Source organism: Anabas testudineus, chromosome 5 (assembly GCF_900324465.2).
Source record: "Anabas testudineus chromosome 5, fAnaTes1.2, whole genome shotgun sequence".
Lineage (NCBI taxonomy): Eukaryota > Metazoa > Chordata > Actinopteri > Anabantiformes > Anabantidae > Anabas > Anabas testudineus.
The window spans coordinates 16,479,170-16,495,599 of NC_046614.1; the positions used below are offsets into that span (position 1 = coordinate 16,479,170).

Here is a 16,430-nt window from a genome sequence, read left to right on the forward strand (position 1 = left end):
AGTGGAAAAAAGGTATGTCAAATGTGATCTGATCTCTATCTACGTCAAGAGTATTAACAAAAATAATGTGCCTAAAATAACACAAAAAAAAATCAGATCTTTCATGTGTTTATTGAGAACAACCATAAAAACCTCATTAGACATAGGACAACAGGGTCACAGACTGTAAACACAACTAACTGAGTCCTTGTAAGACAAAAATCATAAAATAAGTGTTATAGAAGCAGAAATGTGTGACTGAAATGAAAGGCAGTGCAATGCAAGACGGGGCAGGGCCTCTCATCTCTGACTTTCAATGAGGTCGGCAAGTCTATTTATGAATTAGATGCAGGTACAACCTCCTCTATATAAGAAGTTAGATGCAAAATATTTTCATTTTTCTCTATTATTTCTATCTCCATAATAGCTTTTAAAGCGCTTCTAATGATGATTGGTCTCTTTGGCAGGATAACTGAATTCCATTACTGTGATAATGCCGGGAGCAATGACTGATGTTGCTGACTCAGCATGTCGTTAGGGTCTTGGTCCTCATTTCCTGTTCACGGCTCACATCGCTGATGTATGGGCACTGGGAGCTCAAGGTTATTTCTCTACTCAACACTTCATTAACCTTCCTCGTACCTTTCATATGCACATTTAACACATACACACAAAACTTAACCCTAAGCTCAGTGGCATTTATTGACCTCTTGAGGCAAGTGCCACACAAAGTGTGAACTGCTGCACCAATTAAAAACTGTGTGTGTCAGCAACTGCCAGTAATGTCAGATGAAGTGATGTCAGTGGGCCAATTCTATTACTTTGCCATTCTCTGCAATAGTTGGGATACCAGAGAGGGAACTGTGTGTGTTTCTGGTTTTGTGTCTGTCTCAAGACAAAGGACGGAGATAAAATTTTACTCTAAGTGGTGTCACAGGAGCAGCTTTACTCACATTCGCCGCCGCTCTCTCCAGGAGGGTGGTAGAAGGAGAGGCCCAGGGAGATCAGGGCAGCAATCTCCAGGATGATGAGGGTGACATCCTGCAGGGCTTCCCATACCAGCTGCAGGAAGGTTTTTGGCTTCTTTGGAGGTATCAGGTTTTTCCCAAATATTTCTCTTCTCTTGTCCAGGTCAGTTTGGACACCTGCAAGACCTGCGATAGAAAAAAAATATAGCGATTTACTGATAGTACTGTGCAATGTGCAATTTATTGTATTGTAATACAGTTAACATTACAGTAACAAACACCACTGCCTTATTTTTACTTTTGAGCCAAAAAAATCTACATTTATATCCCCAGTCACAAACGTCCATGGATGAAATGCAGTATTTTCAGTTTCAAGACATTTTTAGTGTGAGCTTTATAAACAACTTTTTCGTCCATCTGGGTTATTTCTGCCTTTTTTCTTCTCTCCTTCTCACTCTCACAATACACACAAAGCATTTCTAATTACCAGTTTGAGTCATGTGGGCCACAGCTCTGTGTTCCTTATATAATTCTGCTCAAGAGATGAGGCCCTTGTGCTTTGACCTCTTCTACCTCCTCATACACAATGAACTACAGTACATAAATATCTTTTGCTCTTTTATCCGAAGAACTTCATACTGGCTTGAGGCACAATTTACTTTTAGAATACTGTTCAGAAAATTATTCTTATTCTGCCCAAATGGCAAAAGGGTCATTTGCATCATGTGCTGCGCTTTGGCAGGAGCAGCAGCAGAACTTTGTAATACACAAAACATTACCAAAAGAAGCTTTCTGTGTGTGCCACTGTGCTTTTTTTACCATTTAAGGTGTGTTAAAATCACGCATTACTTTAACAGAGGGTGGACTCGCTGTGCTGCTAATGATTACTTTCACAATATGTTAAACATTTCTCTTTTTGTGTATTAGGTTTACCTCGGAATTCTGTCTATTTTTTCTAAACCAAGCGATGTTCACATTGTCAGGTTCACATATGAAATTTAATTTATTAGAACTGTAAATATTATGTCCCAGACTCTATCTGATAACCTACTGTAGCTCAAAATGTCAGAAAATGTTCAAGCTAATTTGACATTAAGTTACTTTGATTCATTTTCTGTATTTTATCTTCATTCCAATTTTACATAATAGACCTCAACTTGCACATTTTGCCTGAAACCCTGTACTTGTATGTACAGTATTTTTGCTTTAATTGTACTTCTATTATTAAAGCTTTTATCACAGTCACAATAAGAATCTACAACACTTGAATGCATGAAACCTTAAAATAATGGAACCAGCATTAAGTGTACTAAATGCCATACAAATGTATTCAGTTAAAATGATTCAAAAAAAAATTTCTTTACAGCTACATCCTTTGGCTTGTATCTGGCTGCTTTTTAAGTGTAGTTCCATTATCTGGTTGCTGAGCACACACACAAGCACAGTGTCTCAGTGTCTCTCTCTCCCAGACAACCACAGACATTACCACAGCATTATGTCATGCATGGTGCGTCACTGGGTCTCCCAGGAGTGGCCCTGGATTGCACCTGATAACATCGCTACTGCAAGACACCGTTTCACATCTGAATGCATGACTGTGAGATGACTTATTAACAGCAGCAGAAAATAACTCATGATCCATCCGTATCCGACTCCAGAGGAAGTAGAACAAAAACATAATGAGACAGAAAAAAATAAAAATACAAAATGGATCAGTTTCACCCAAATGAAAAAGACATTGGGTGCAACAGAGAGGGAGAAGGAGAGGACAGAAGGAGGACAGGCAGAAAAGAGAACAATTCCCAGATCCTACGTAGGAGAATGCCCTGGTTACAAATAGATCCGTCTATAAATAGCCTCATTATCTATTCTCTTTTAATTGTCTTTGGGAAAGGACGTAGCATGCTCTCACATTGATCTCCACAGCACCCTGATGTACCACACACATAAAAATATCTATGTGAGTGTGCATACAGTATGATTATGACTGTGTATGGGTTTATGAATCGTGACTGCTTTCACATGCTGTGTGTGTGTGTATGTATAATGAGGCTGGCCAAGCATGCTTGCACCATCACACAGTAAAACTAGACCTCATACAATCAGTGCTCATCCAGTTCTAGTTGGTTAGACACTTACACACATATATGTGCACACAAATATATACAAATGCAGATGAAAATATTTATGTAAATAAACTTGTACTGAACGCCTCATCTCACACATCTTTTTAGCTGCGTGTACACCAAATGCAACATTTCAACACATATTTCTATGCAATGCTTGTGTTTAAAAAATAAATTTATGTGCTTCTCCATCTATTGCCAGAGGCAGGGGAGCTGCAAATGCATCGTTGTGCATAATGGCAAGAATAATTTGTCTTTAAAATACAAGAAACTGCACACTCTGAGCTGTTTCTGCTATGTGATTGTTTTACTCTATGAGATGGTGCATCGGTTCAGAATGACATTTAACCTTGTTAAATGTTTTAACTGTGTTCTCCTTAAATGCCCTTGAGATGTAATCTATGCTGTAATCAATCTCTCTAATCATTAAATACTCATTGCTTCCTGGAAAACCCTCTGCTACACTATCATTCCTTCCTGGATCAGTGATTGCAATGCTGCTCACTGCAAAAGATTAATTTGCCAGATTATGAAATATTGTAGGCTAAATACTGTCAGCCCACCTAACTACTCTGGCAGTAGATTTTGAGGAGGCAGTGAGAGGGCAGAAAAATGTGGCAGTACACAGATGAGTCACAACATTCCCAGAAAGAATTATGAGTGATTGCAAAGTAGTCTCTGTGCTATAGTTTACTACTGAAGGCTCATTGTAATTGTTGCAAATGTCACTTGGTAATGATGATGTAGATACTAATATGCGTATATATATATATATATATATATATATATATATATATATATATATATATATATATATATATATATATATATATATATATATATATATAAATACATACACACACACATCACTATATACCAATTATAATGCTGCCCTATCATTATTGATATATTGCAGAGACTTTTTAGATTATCAGCTAATGGACTTAAAGCAGTGGGCATCCTGTTGAATCAGCAGATTAAGGAAAGCTATTTGCTGTACCGGCAACGCATTGTGTGTTTTAATCTTATTTATGAATTTGGATGCATGCCATCAAATCACTCTTCTATGTTTTCAGTCATTTTCCACTGGATAGTTGCTAATCAACCAGCCATTGTTTATAATAAACCACATTTGGCTATATTTGTTTGTCTGCATTAGAGGGCTGCTGTTACAATTCTTTATGAGAAAGCAATTCATACTATTAATCATGAAAATGACTGCATCATAAATGCTTTAATGGTTCTGAGTTCAGGGCCAACAACTGTTGCAAGTCTTTCTGAAATTTAATAGACAAATTGTTTCTGCAAGGAGCCTCTCTAGATGATTTAAGAAAACAGATCACAAAATTTGGCACACAGACAGCAGTCTTGTAATTATTATATAATTAATTATAATAAGATAGTATATCATTACAATACATAAATCAAACTTGGGCTGCAACTTAATCATTGTTTTGCTATGAATCTGTCTCTTAATTAATTTACTATACAATCTTACAAAAAAAATAAAACATGTGACATGTAAAAAGCTTATTTAGTGTTCCTAAAGACACCAAATATAACTGCAAGACAGCAAGTGTAAGTTGCAAGGAACAAGAAGAACAACAGGTATATTGCTTTTTACTTAATAAGGTCTTAACTGATCAGCTTATCACCTGACAAACTGATTATCTGGATTGAATAGAAATAATAAATTGAATCATTAAATAATCATTTACATTCACGACTTACACGCATTCTTGAAAAACGCAGCAGAGACACTCTTTTTCACTGTATAATTTATAGCTAGTAATGCGGCAAACTGTCAAAAGCAGCATGATGTGTGATTCAAATCCGCTTTGAAAATGGTACCTGCCTAACATCCTGTTTCCAAATAGACAAGAAAGGCACATGAAAAAAAGAAAAAGAAAACTTTATGCCTCCTTTCTGCATGAGAGGAAATGGGATTTTTTCAGTCAGAGGGAACATGATGGCATATTTTAACAGTTGGCCCTTTTTTGTCAGTGGCTAAAAATAGATCTCCATGGAAACACTATGCATCCCACTCGTACTGTGGAAATACCCGCGACTCTGAACCTTGGTGAATGTGTGAATATGTAAGGGAGTATGTATGTGTATGCATGTGCTCTCTGTCCAAGAGCATGCAAGCAGGTGTATGTGTGTGCACAGGTGTGTTTGAACAAAGAAAAGACCATAAAGAGTGAAAATATGTGATGACCTCTAAATGTCCTTGTAAAATAGGCACGTCGCAATAGAGCAGCAAATCACTGTCATTTATTAAATAATAAGTAGAAAATCTTTACGATGGATTTAAATATGTCTGGTATTAGCAGCACACTGTATGCGATGTACAATGTGTAATTTTAAGTGGTTTTATGTATCCCTGCCCATCTATCTTAACTTTTTTCCCATAATACTTTGTGCCACAGTGTCCAACATAAGTCACCATGGCAACAGGGTTTTACGATGAAGATGATGATGATGATCATCATCATCATCATAACCACACAAAATATTGATGTCTTTTTTTTCTAGAGCGAATTAGTAGTTTCAACATGTATTCTCAGCTCTCACCATTTTAAGAAGAGAGAGCGGAATAAAGACAGAGAGGGCTGAAGTGTGACTCACAGAGTATAAGAGAGTGAGAAAAAGAGAGAGAGGGAGAGCGACAGGGACCGGCACGGAGAATGAGAGTAGGCTGGATGTAGAGTAACTCTATGAATAATAACCCATCAGTGGCTAAAAGGTAGATAATTATCACGCTCTTATTAGAAGATGGAGTGATAGAGAAATGTGTCACAGTGTCCTTGAGAATGACCTCTATAATAATGAAACCATTTTATGCTAGGAGAGAGGAGAGGCTTGTTACAGTGCATGGAAAGACAGCATACAGTAGAAACCTTAAAGAGCAGATGCCCCTGCAGTATACCATGTGTTAATAGACACAGGAAGGTGAAAATATTAAGATAATATGAAGTTGAAAACAAAGACAGAAAAAACAAAATGCAAAACCAAAATGCTCTGGTTGTGCATGGCAGATGGTGGGTTTGTATTTGTTATGTAGGACAGTGACAATGTTACATGCATTACTATTGTGCTGCTGTTCAGAAGATTACTAGTTGATTCTGCATTAAGTTCTTCTACAGATCTCCCTGTGTATCTGTTCTCAGCATTGTACACAGAGTTACTGGAAACCAGGGTCTAATTTCTTATGTCCTTAAAATTACCATGCCATTAAAATTGATTCAGAGTTTTTTTTCGGTGAAATATGTATCATCTTGTAAATACAAAGAAAGACCAAAGCAACAACTTAATTCCAACCAATTACTTACAGACAACACACAGTAGTGTTGTTCTACAAGTCGGTAGGCAACAACACATTTTAGTCTTAATTGTCACCTTCGAAAATGTGGACTTGATTTCTACACTTATGTTATCAACACCATCCATCCATCCATTTTCTTCCGCTTATCCGGGGCCGGGTCGCGGGGGGAGCAGCTTTAGCAGAGATGCCCAGACTTCCCTCTCCCTAGACACCTCCTCCAGCTCTTCCGGGGGGACACCGAGGCGTTCCCAGGCCAGCCGAGAGACATAGTCCCTCCAGCGTGTCCTGGGTCTTCCCCGGGGCCTCCTCCCGGTGGGACAGGACCGGAAAACCTCCCCTACGAGGCGTCCCGGGGGCATCCGGAACAGATGCCCAAGCCACCTCAACTGGCCCCTCTCGATGCAGAGGAGCAGCGGCTCTACTCCGAGCTCCTCCCGGGTGACTGAGCTCCTCACCCTATCTCTAAGGGTGCGCCCAGCCACTCTGCGGAGGAAACTCATTTCGGCCGCTTGTATCCGCGACCTTGTCCTTTCGGTCATGACCCAAAGCTCATGACCATAGGTGAGGGTAGGAACGTAGACTGACCGGTAAATCGAGAGCTTTGCCTTTCGGCTCAGCTCCTTTTTCACCACGACGGACCGGTACACCGACCGCATTACTGCTGCCGATGCACCAATCCGTCTGTCAATCTCACGCTCCCTATTTCCCTCACTCGTGAACAAGACCCCAAGATACTTAAACTCCTCCACTTGAGGGAGGATCTCCCCCCCAACCTGGAGGGTGCAAGCCACCTTTTTCCGGTTGAGAACCATGGCCTCGGACTTGGAGGTGCTGATTCTCATCCCAGCCCCTTCACACTCGGCTGCAAACCGCCCCAGTGCCTGCTGGAGGTCCCGGTCTGATGAAGCCAACAGGACAACATCATCTGCAAAAAGCAGAGATGAAATCCTGTGATTCCCAAACCGGATTCCCTCCGACCCCTGGCTGCGCCTAGAAATCCTGTCCATAAAGGTAATGAACAGGATCGGTGACAAAGGGCAGCCCTGTCGGAGTCCAACATGCACCGGGAACAAGTCTGACTTACTACCGGCAATGCGAACCAAGCTCCTACTCCGGTCATACAAGGACCGAATGGCCCTTAACAAAGGGTCCCGAATCCCGTATTCCCGGAGTACCCCCCACAGGATGCCACGAGGGACACGGTCAAACGCCTTCTCCAAGTCTACAAAACACATGTAGACTGGATGGGCGAACTCCCATGAACCCTCGAGCACCCTAGCGAGAGTATGGAGCTGGTCCAGTGTTCCACGGCCAGGACGAAAACCGCATTGTTCCTCCTGGATCCGAGGTTCGACTAGCGGCCTAACTCTCCTCTCCAGCACTCTGGAATAGACTTTCCCAGGGAGGCTGAGGAGTGTGATCCCCCTATAGTTGGAACACACCCTCCGGTCCCCCTTTTTAAAAAGAGGAACCACCACCCCGGTCTGCCAGTCCAGAGGTACTGTCCCCGATCTCCACGCGATGCTGCAAAGGCGTGTCAGCCAAGACAGCCCTACAACATCCAGAGACTTAAGGTACTCGGGGCGAATTTCATCCACCCCTGGTGCCTTGCCACCGAGGAGCTTACTGACTACCTCGGTGACTTCGACCAGGGAAATGGACGAATCAACCTCCGAGTCCCCAGCCTCTGCTTCCTCAACAGAAGCCGTGTCAACGGGGTTGAGGAGATCCTCAAAGTATTCCTTCCACCGTCCTACAACGTCCCCAGTCGAAGTCAGCAACTCCCCACCTCCACTGTAAACAGTGTTGGCGGGAAACTGCTTTCCCCTTCTGAGGCGCCGGACGGTTTGCCAGAATTTCCTTGAGGCAGACCGATAGTCCTCCTCCATGGCCTCGCCGAACTTTTCCCAGGTCCGAGTTTTTGCCTCTGCGACCGCGCGGGCTGCGGCACGTTTGGCCTGCCGATACCCATCAGCTGCATCAGGAGTCCCACAGGCCAACCAGGCCTGATAAGACTCCTTCTTCAGCTTGACGGCTTCCCTTACTTCCGGTGTCCACCACCGGGTTCGGGGATTGCCGCCACGACAGGCACCAGAGACCCTACGGCCACAGCTCCGAACAGCCGCATTGACAATGGAGGTGGAAAACATGGTCCACTCGGACTCAATGTCTCCAGACTCCCTCGGGACCTGATTGTAGCTCTCCCGGAGGTGGGAGTTGAAGACCTCTCTGACAGAGGGTTCCACCAGACGTTCCCAACAGACCCTCACAATACGTTTGGGTCTGCCAGGTCTATCCCGCTCCCTCCTCCGCCATCGGATCCAACTTACCACCAGGTGGTGATCAGTTGACAGCTCAGCCCCTCTCTTCACCCGAGTGTCCAAGACATATGGTCGGAGGTCAGATGACACAACCACAAAGTCGATCATAGACCTCCGACCTAGGGTGTCCTGGTGCCACGTGCACTGATGGACACCCTTATGCTTGAACATGGTGTTCGTTATGGACAAGCTGTGACTAGCACAGAAGTCCAATAACAAAACACCACTCGGGTTCAGATCAGGGAGGCCGTTCCTCCCAATCACGCCCCTCCAGGTATCACTGTCATTGCCCACGTGGGCGTTGAAATCCCCCAGTAGGACGACAGAGTCCCCAGTCGGAGCACCTTCCAGTACCCCTTCCAGAGACCCTATGAAAGCTGGGTACTCTACACCGCTATTTGGCCCGTAGGCACAAACAACGGTGAGAGACCTATCCCCTACCCGAAGGCGCAGGGAAACAACTCTCTCGTCCACCGGGGAAAACTCCAACACATGGCAGCTGAGCTGGGGGGCTATAAGCAAGCCCACCCCTGCCCGCCGCCTCTCACCATGGGCAACTCCAGAGTAGAAGAGAGTCCAACCTCTCTCAAGGAGTTGTGTTCCAGAGCCCAGACTGTGTGTGGAAGTGAGCCCGACTATCTCTAGCCGGTACCGCTCAACCTCCAACACAAGTTCAGGCTCCTTTCCACCCAGTGAGGTGACATTCCATGTCCCAATTGCCAGATTCTTTGTCCAGGGATTGGGTTGTCGAGGCACCTCCACACGGCTGCCACCCAATCCACACTGCACCGACCCCTTATGCGCCTTCCTGCGGGTGGTGGGCCTACGGGAAGGCGGTCCCACGTCGCTCCTTCGGGCTGCGCCCGGCCGGGTCCCGTGGGAGAGATCCCAGCCACCAGGCGCTCGTCTACGTGCCCCAACCCCAGCCTGGCTCCAGGTGGGGCCCGGTGACGCCATCCGGCGACATCTTTTAATCTTTCACCCAAAAGTTTTAACCTTATTCTGGCACCCATAGTGTTTCCTTGGAGACCACAGTCTTAACCCCCGAACATGTCTAGGATTTCGGGACGCAAACCCCCACAAAGTAATGTGTTAGGGAATAAAATGTTTTTTTTTTAGAGGAGTACTTTACTCCACCTCTGGTGAGGGGATTAATCACACCTGAGAGAGACAGCAGTAGGAAAAAAGTTGCCTGCTGTATAGAAAATCTTTGTTATTTGCTTGATAGCATACAAGTATTTAATGCACGTGAAATCACACAAGTTTAGGATAAAGACTCTTAGCATCTTTAGTTTAAAAATAGAGTGGGGAATATACCTGAATGAAACTAATGTGCATTAGTCATTAGCAGCACAGCAAGTCCACCCACTGTTAAATGAAGAAACAATTAAACATAGAAAGTCCTTGTTCTCACTTAAACAGTACATGATAGGGTTGGGTGTTTTGGGGAAAACATCAGAAGGTTAATCTTGACGAAGTATTTAAAACAGCAGGAAAGTTCCCTGTTCCGTGGCTTAAAGGGTTTCTCTACTTTTAAGAGTGGTTTGTCTTGTTTGGTCTCTTCTTAGTTAGACTGGTATCACTACTTAATGTGGTTCTTCACTTTGAAGATGTATATTCTTAGTAGTAAATAATGATCGCCTAATTGCTTTTCTAGGCAGTTTTACTTGAGTATTGTGTTTGTGTACTTCAACCAGCTTTTGGGCCTGGAGCCAAGGAGTCTCTGTCAGGACAAGTGCCGTGCAACACACAAGCCCTTTCACGTACATACATTTGAGCAGTCATGTTCCCACAACCCAAACATGCAAGCAACTGTAAGCAACAACTGAGAAAAGACATTCTCTCAATTCACGAGGAGTCACAGGGTCAGATGAACATGAATACACCCTCGCACTCACACAGATCTATCATTCTTGCCCCTACGGACAGCCCCATCTAAAATGTAATGAACTGGAAAGTGACACTGAGCAACTTCTGACACCATGTCTTTCACAGCATGAGTGTACAGTATGTGTGTCTGCATGTGTTCCCATTTTTGGCTAATCCCATTGGGGTTGCTACAGTGGCTCACGAGCTGCACACTTATTTGGCACAGGTTTTATGTCGGATGCCCTTCCTTATGCAACCTTGGACAGTGGGGAGCTGTACAGGGAGTCTTTGACATAAGGCCAGAGGAGTTGGGCCATCAAATGCCGACTCTAGAGTCAATGTATGCCCTGCTCTACCAACTGAGCTACTACCATCCCCCGTGTGTGTGCCTGTGTTCATATCTGTGTGACTCTTACCACACCACACAACAACCAAATAATCTTGGTTGTGTGGTCATGATACATTATTCTAATAAGGCAGATGTCAGTCTCAGACTGAAGAAGCTACTTGGATAAACAGAGAAATGTCCTTTGACTCAACTTCCACATAACTTCATCTAGATGGTTGGGGATTTCGGAATCGTGTGTGGAAGGACAAACTAACAGGTTTAGTGGTAGACTTCCTTGTTTATCACACATCACAGAACTCAGAGAAGCTCTTCTAACTGTGGCTGCTTTTAAATGAAAAATACTACACTGCTCAGAAAATAAAGGGAACACTTACACAACACATCTCAGATCTCTATGAAAAAAATTTTCCAGTTGAAAATCTTTATTCATTACATAGTGGAATGTGCTGAGGACAAAATAACATAAGAATGATCAATGGAAATTATGAAAAACATTATGCTGAGTAGGTCTGGATTCAGAATGATACTCAAAATAAAAGTTGAAAAGTCAGATCTCAGGCTGATCCAACTTCTGTGGAAATTCCTCAAGATAATTCAAAATGAAGCTAAGTAGTGTGTGTGGCGTCCACGTGCCTGTGTGCACTCCCTACATGTTTTGGCACGTTCCTGATGAGACAATGGATGTTCTGCTGAGGGATCTCTTCCCAGACCTGGATCAGGACATCAGTGGTGTGATGTGGCGTCAGTGAATGGAAAGAGACATGATGTCCCTGAGGTGCTTGACTGGATTCAGGTCTTGGGAACGGGCAGGCAGGTCCATAGTATCCATGTCTTCATCATGCAGGAACTGGTGACAAACTCCAGTTACATGAGGCCTAGCACTGTCATGCTCTAGAAACCCAGGGCCCACTGCACCAGCATATGGTCTTACAATGGGTCTAAGGATCTCATCCAGGTACCTAATGGCAGTCAGAGCACCTCTGGCTAGCACATGGTCTTCGCGACCCAGACCATCACTGACCCACCGCCAAACGGGTCATGTTGCAGAACTTTCTCCATGGCGTCTCTAGACTCACACTCATGTGTCTCATTGTGAACCTGCTCTCATCCATGAGGACCACAGGGTACCAACGGTGAATCTGCCGATCCTGGTGTTCTTTGGCAAATGCCAATTGGCCTGCACGGTGTTGGGCTGTGATCACAGGCCCCACCTGGGGACGCTGGGCACTCATACCAGTCTGTTTCCGTCTGTTTGAGCAGAAAAATGGACATTAGTGGCCTCCTGGAGGTCATTTTGTAGGGCTCTTGCAGTGCTCCTCCTCCTCCTACTGTTTGCACAAAGGAACAGATAGCTGTTGTCCTCCTACGGCCCCCTCCATGTCTCCTGGTGTACAGGCCTGTCTCCTCCATGCATTTGACACTGTGCTGGGAGACACAGCTAACCTTCTTGCCACAGCCCGCATTGATGTGCCATCCTGGATGAGCTGCATTATCTGAGCAACTTCTGTGGGTTGCAGACACCGCCTCATGCTACCTCTAGTGGTGAGGGCACTGGAAAAGTGACCAAAAATCAGCCAGAAAGGATGAGGACAGGGAATAGTCTGTGGCCACCACCTGCAGAACCAATTCTTTATAGGGGTTGTCTTGCTAATTACCTCTCATTTCCACATGTTGTCTGTTCCATTTGCACAACAGCAGGTGAAATTGATTTACAATCAGTTTTGCTTCCTAACTGGACAGGTTGATGAAGTGTGATGGACTTGGACTTACATTGGAATGATTGTGTTCCATTTTTTTTTTGAGCAGGTATATTGATAACATAGGACAAAATTATAGAGCAACTCTCCCATCTGTATGGTTATTGTACAGTTTGTGATAACAGCTGTTTAACATTGCTTAGCATAAATACACAATTACATCACTAGCTAATCTATAACTGTATATGTTATTTGTTTAAAGCATCGGAGGGGGACAGCTTATGCAATGGACTATTTTTTGCTGGGGATCAGTTCCCGTATAGCTAGCGCAGGCTCTAGCAGTGTTTCCATTTTTTCCAGTCTGTACAGTAACCAACTGCTCTGTGTACTGTACATGGTATTAATCTTCTTATCAGTAAACTTAAAAAGTGTTCTTTACAAACTGTAGTGAGATTGCTTTGAAACTTCTTCAAAATAGGTGAACATCTGAATTATGTTTGATTTTCACAAAAAAGGACTTAATAAAAGACAAAATACCAGTACCTTTAAAAATATTAGTTTAAAGGTACTGAATCCAGTTTTCTAATGCTTATCCAACAACACAAATTAAATTAATACTGAAATGCTGAAAATAAAATATGCAATTGTGTATGAGTGTATGTGAGTCTGTGGGGACAGCTGTACAAGTGGGTGAGTTTTGCTGTCAGGCACTGTGCTCTATGAGTCTGAGTCATGCGAGAGATGGAAGAGTGGAGTGAGAGAACACAGCTCACAGCTCTCTCTCACACACACAGACACACAAATACAGACGCTGCAATGAGTCCACATTATAACTGAATATAACTACTTTGCCAAACATAGTGGCATAAATATTAGGAGGACATTTATAAACTAACAATTGAATAAAGATTAAATTATTGAAATCTTCAGGTCTAAATTACTGAATAATGCAGCATCGCAGATGAATTTTAAAACTATTATGTGTACTATAAGTACACAGGCCTCTGTCCTTATATGACAATACTGCTGCTCACTGTTTAATATTGCATGTATATAAAAACAAAAAAAGAGCTCAAAAATTACAAAACGACAACAACAACAACAACCAATAGATGCGGCCCGTGTACATTGCTCATATCACGGAATTTGAATACCCAAAGGCTTAGTTTACACCTCTTAGTAAATCTTTTATGACAACCTGGAAAATAGCACATCAAGAGCAGCACAGAGAAGCAAAAACAGAAACAAGCTAATAGTGACTCATAAGGAATGAAAGCTTGAGTACATATGGTCCTTTTCAGAATTCACAAAACCAACATTACTGTGTGAAAATTCTGGGCATGGGTGTATTTAAGACATAATTTTGTGCAAAATTTGTGGTTCATGTGAAAGGAAGATCTACTGCATCAAACCAAATACTTCCAATTTCTCATTAAGCCACATCAGCAAATTACAAGTATGTGTTATTTGACGTGACCATCTGTGGGGACAGAATGTCAATGTAAATACATTAATGTGTGAAGGAATAAAAAAAAATGGTGGTAATAAAATGGTAAAATAAAATTAGAATTACCGCACTGCAGTTGTATGCCTCGTGAGGTTGTAGTTACCAACTAGATTTGTGTACGTCTGTCAAGACTCAAATTCTGATAAACCAATGTTTATGCCAGATGTAACAAAAATTCCTTTCAGGGAGATACAGCATTGACGGGAATGGGACATACATGAGGTCATGGTGACCTTTAACCCCCTCATATCTAATCGGTTCATCCTTGACCTCAAGTGACAATTTGTGCCAAATTTAAGGAAATTCCCTCAAGGCGTTCCTGAAACATCACATTCACAATAAGAATTGAATAAACATGAGCTGACCAAGACTATGACTTTTGACCTTTGGCCACCAAAATCTAAACAGTTCATGATTGAGTCCAAGTTGACAGTTGTGGCAAATTTGAAGAAATTAGTTCCAATCAAGTATTGCTTACTGTAGATACCAAGTTCACAAGATTTCCGTGGCTATACGTGCGCACTTGAGAATTTGAGAATACGTCATGGAAATCCCTGTCAAATATCGTTTAGAAAATTTTGTGACAATTGTGGCCTCAATTGTGATGGTAAGGACAAATTTATGCTACATTTTTCTCTTGAGAGTTGTTAAAAGTAAAAAATAATGAAAACTATTTTAGATTTCTTACTGAATTCTCTGTCGTTTACTGTATCTGATCCACCACCTGGGCCTCAAACACAGTAATGTTAGCTGGCCTCACTGCCCAAGATGTGAACACAACATCAAGGAGACATCTGTTTACCGCCTCTATGTGTGGGTGTGTGTGGAACAGAAAGAGATAGCAACAGTGTGCGAGCGTGTTTAAGACACGACTGCTTAGTGACAAGGGCAAAGTGTAGCAGGGTCAGTAACTTCATCCTGTAATTCCAAACTGTTCAACCATTCCTTCAATCAGTCAATCTACCTGTGCATCCTCTATTCTTGCTCCCCTTCATTTGTCATTCCTTCATCTATCCATCTATGTTACTCAGCCTATTAAATAAAGCATTTTATTTTAAAAACATAAAATTCAATCAATTCATAGCTCTTCTAAAAGTCAGTCTTCCTATCTATTCTTCATATGTCAATGAACTCAATAGTTTTAACAATACAGCCCCTCCTTTTTTATCTGTTGACTCTCACTTTCTCTTTTACACACACACACACACACACACACACACACACACAGGTGGAAGAGATACACCTGTTATTATTCCCCTCACGTGTGATCAGGTTGTTAGTGCAGTTGCTGTATATAGGAGCTGGGGTATTCATAACTGCAGAAATACTATATGAGAAGATTTTCACAGCTGTAATCACATAAACATTCGCTCATTACATTTCCATTTACAAAAGTTCACTTTAATTTCTCCGTTTTTGTAGAATAGATTAATAGTTTGCATGTATTTTTGAAAAATCGAGATACAAAGAATGCTACTCAAAATTATCCCGACTGTAATTCTGCAGCTTTTGCCATGCTGATTAGGAGCTGTTTTATTACCATGATTACACAAACATTTCCAATTACACACAAACACAGTGGATGCCTACTCACGCAACTCGGTAACCCTTCACCCCTTGGGAGTGAAAAGAGAGAGCATCCAGGGCCAAGAGACTGAAAGGCAGAGTGACAGTGGTCTATCTGCTGTCTCCCATCTGGGTGTCAGTCTCTGGTTTCGCCCAGGGGCTCAGATAAGCTCCGGACACAATAGGGACAGCTATTAAAATTCAAACTACCAGAGAGAGTCATGAAATAGTCATGACAGGTAAGGGAAATCTACACACTCTAATGTGCCTCTTATTGTCTGTCTGCTTGAACCTGCAGGGAAAATACACAAATGCCAGTGGAATTAAATTTACTGTAAACTAAAAATTTATAATACAAATTTGTCAGAATTCCATATAATAGTGTCAACATAACTGCACATTAATATGAAAAATGTTGGTTATGAATTAAAACATACAATAACACTTCAAATCATTCAACACGCTCTTGCAATATGCAATTACACACACTAACATAGTTGAGACATACAGTGTACAGAACAGATTGGAAAAGTATTGATCTCTTATTGTGCTATGCTGTAGCATTTTGATTGAACGGTAATGTGTCTAAGCTCATGAAAGCCAAAATGGTTCCATCTGGTGAACAAATGAAAGAGTCTCACTTGTTATTCCAGACATGAACCAGATGTATACAACAAAACCTATTTTTCCACGACATAAGGACAATCATTTGGTGTTAGCATG

General features: G+C 42.4%; 1 protein-coding gene across 15 annotated transcripts in view; it reads right to left on the minus strand.

Annotated features, from left to right (window-relative positions):
• atp2b2 (ATPase plasma membrane Ca2+ transporting 2) overlaps positions 1 to 16,430 on the minus strand; it is a 118,531-nt gene that overhangs the window by 38,727 nt on the left and 63,374 nt on the right. For all 15 annotated transcript variants that reach the window (XR_003298121.1, XM_026349970.1, XM_026349968.1 and 12 more), the window contains one exon: positions 933 to 1,133. Coding sequence is in view for 14 of the 15 variants with exons in the window: in XM_026349970.1 (XP_026205755.1) it covers positions 933 to 1,133 (201 nt within the window). In the remaining variant the exon portion in view is untranslated. The remainder of the gene's footprint in view (positions 1 to 932; positions 1,134 to 16,430) is intronic.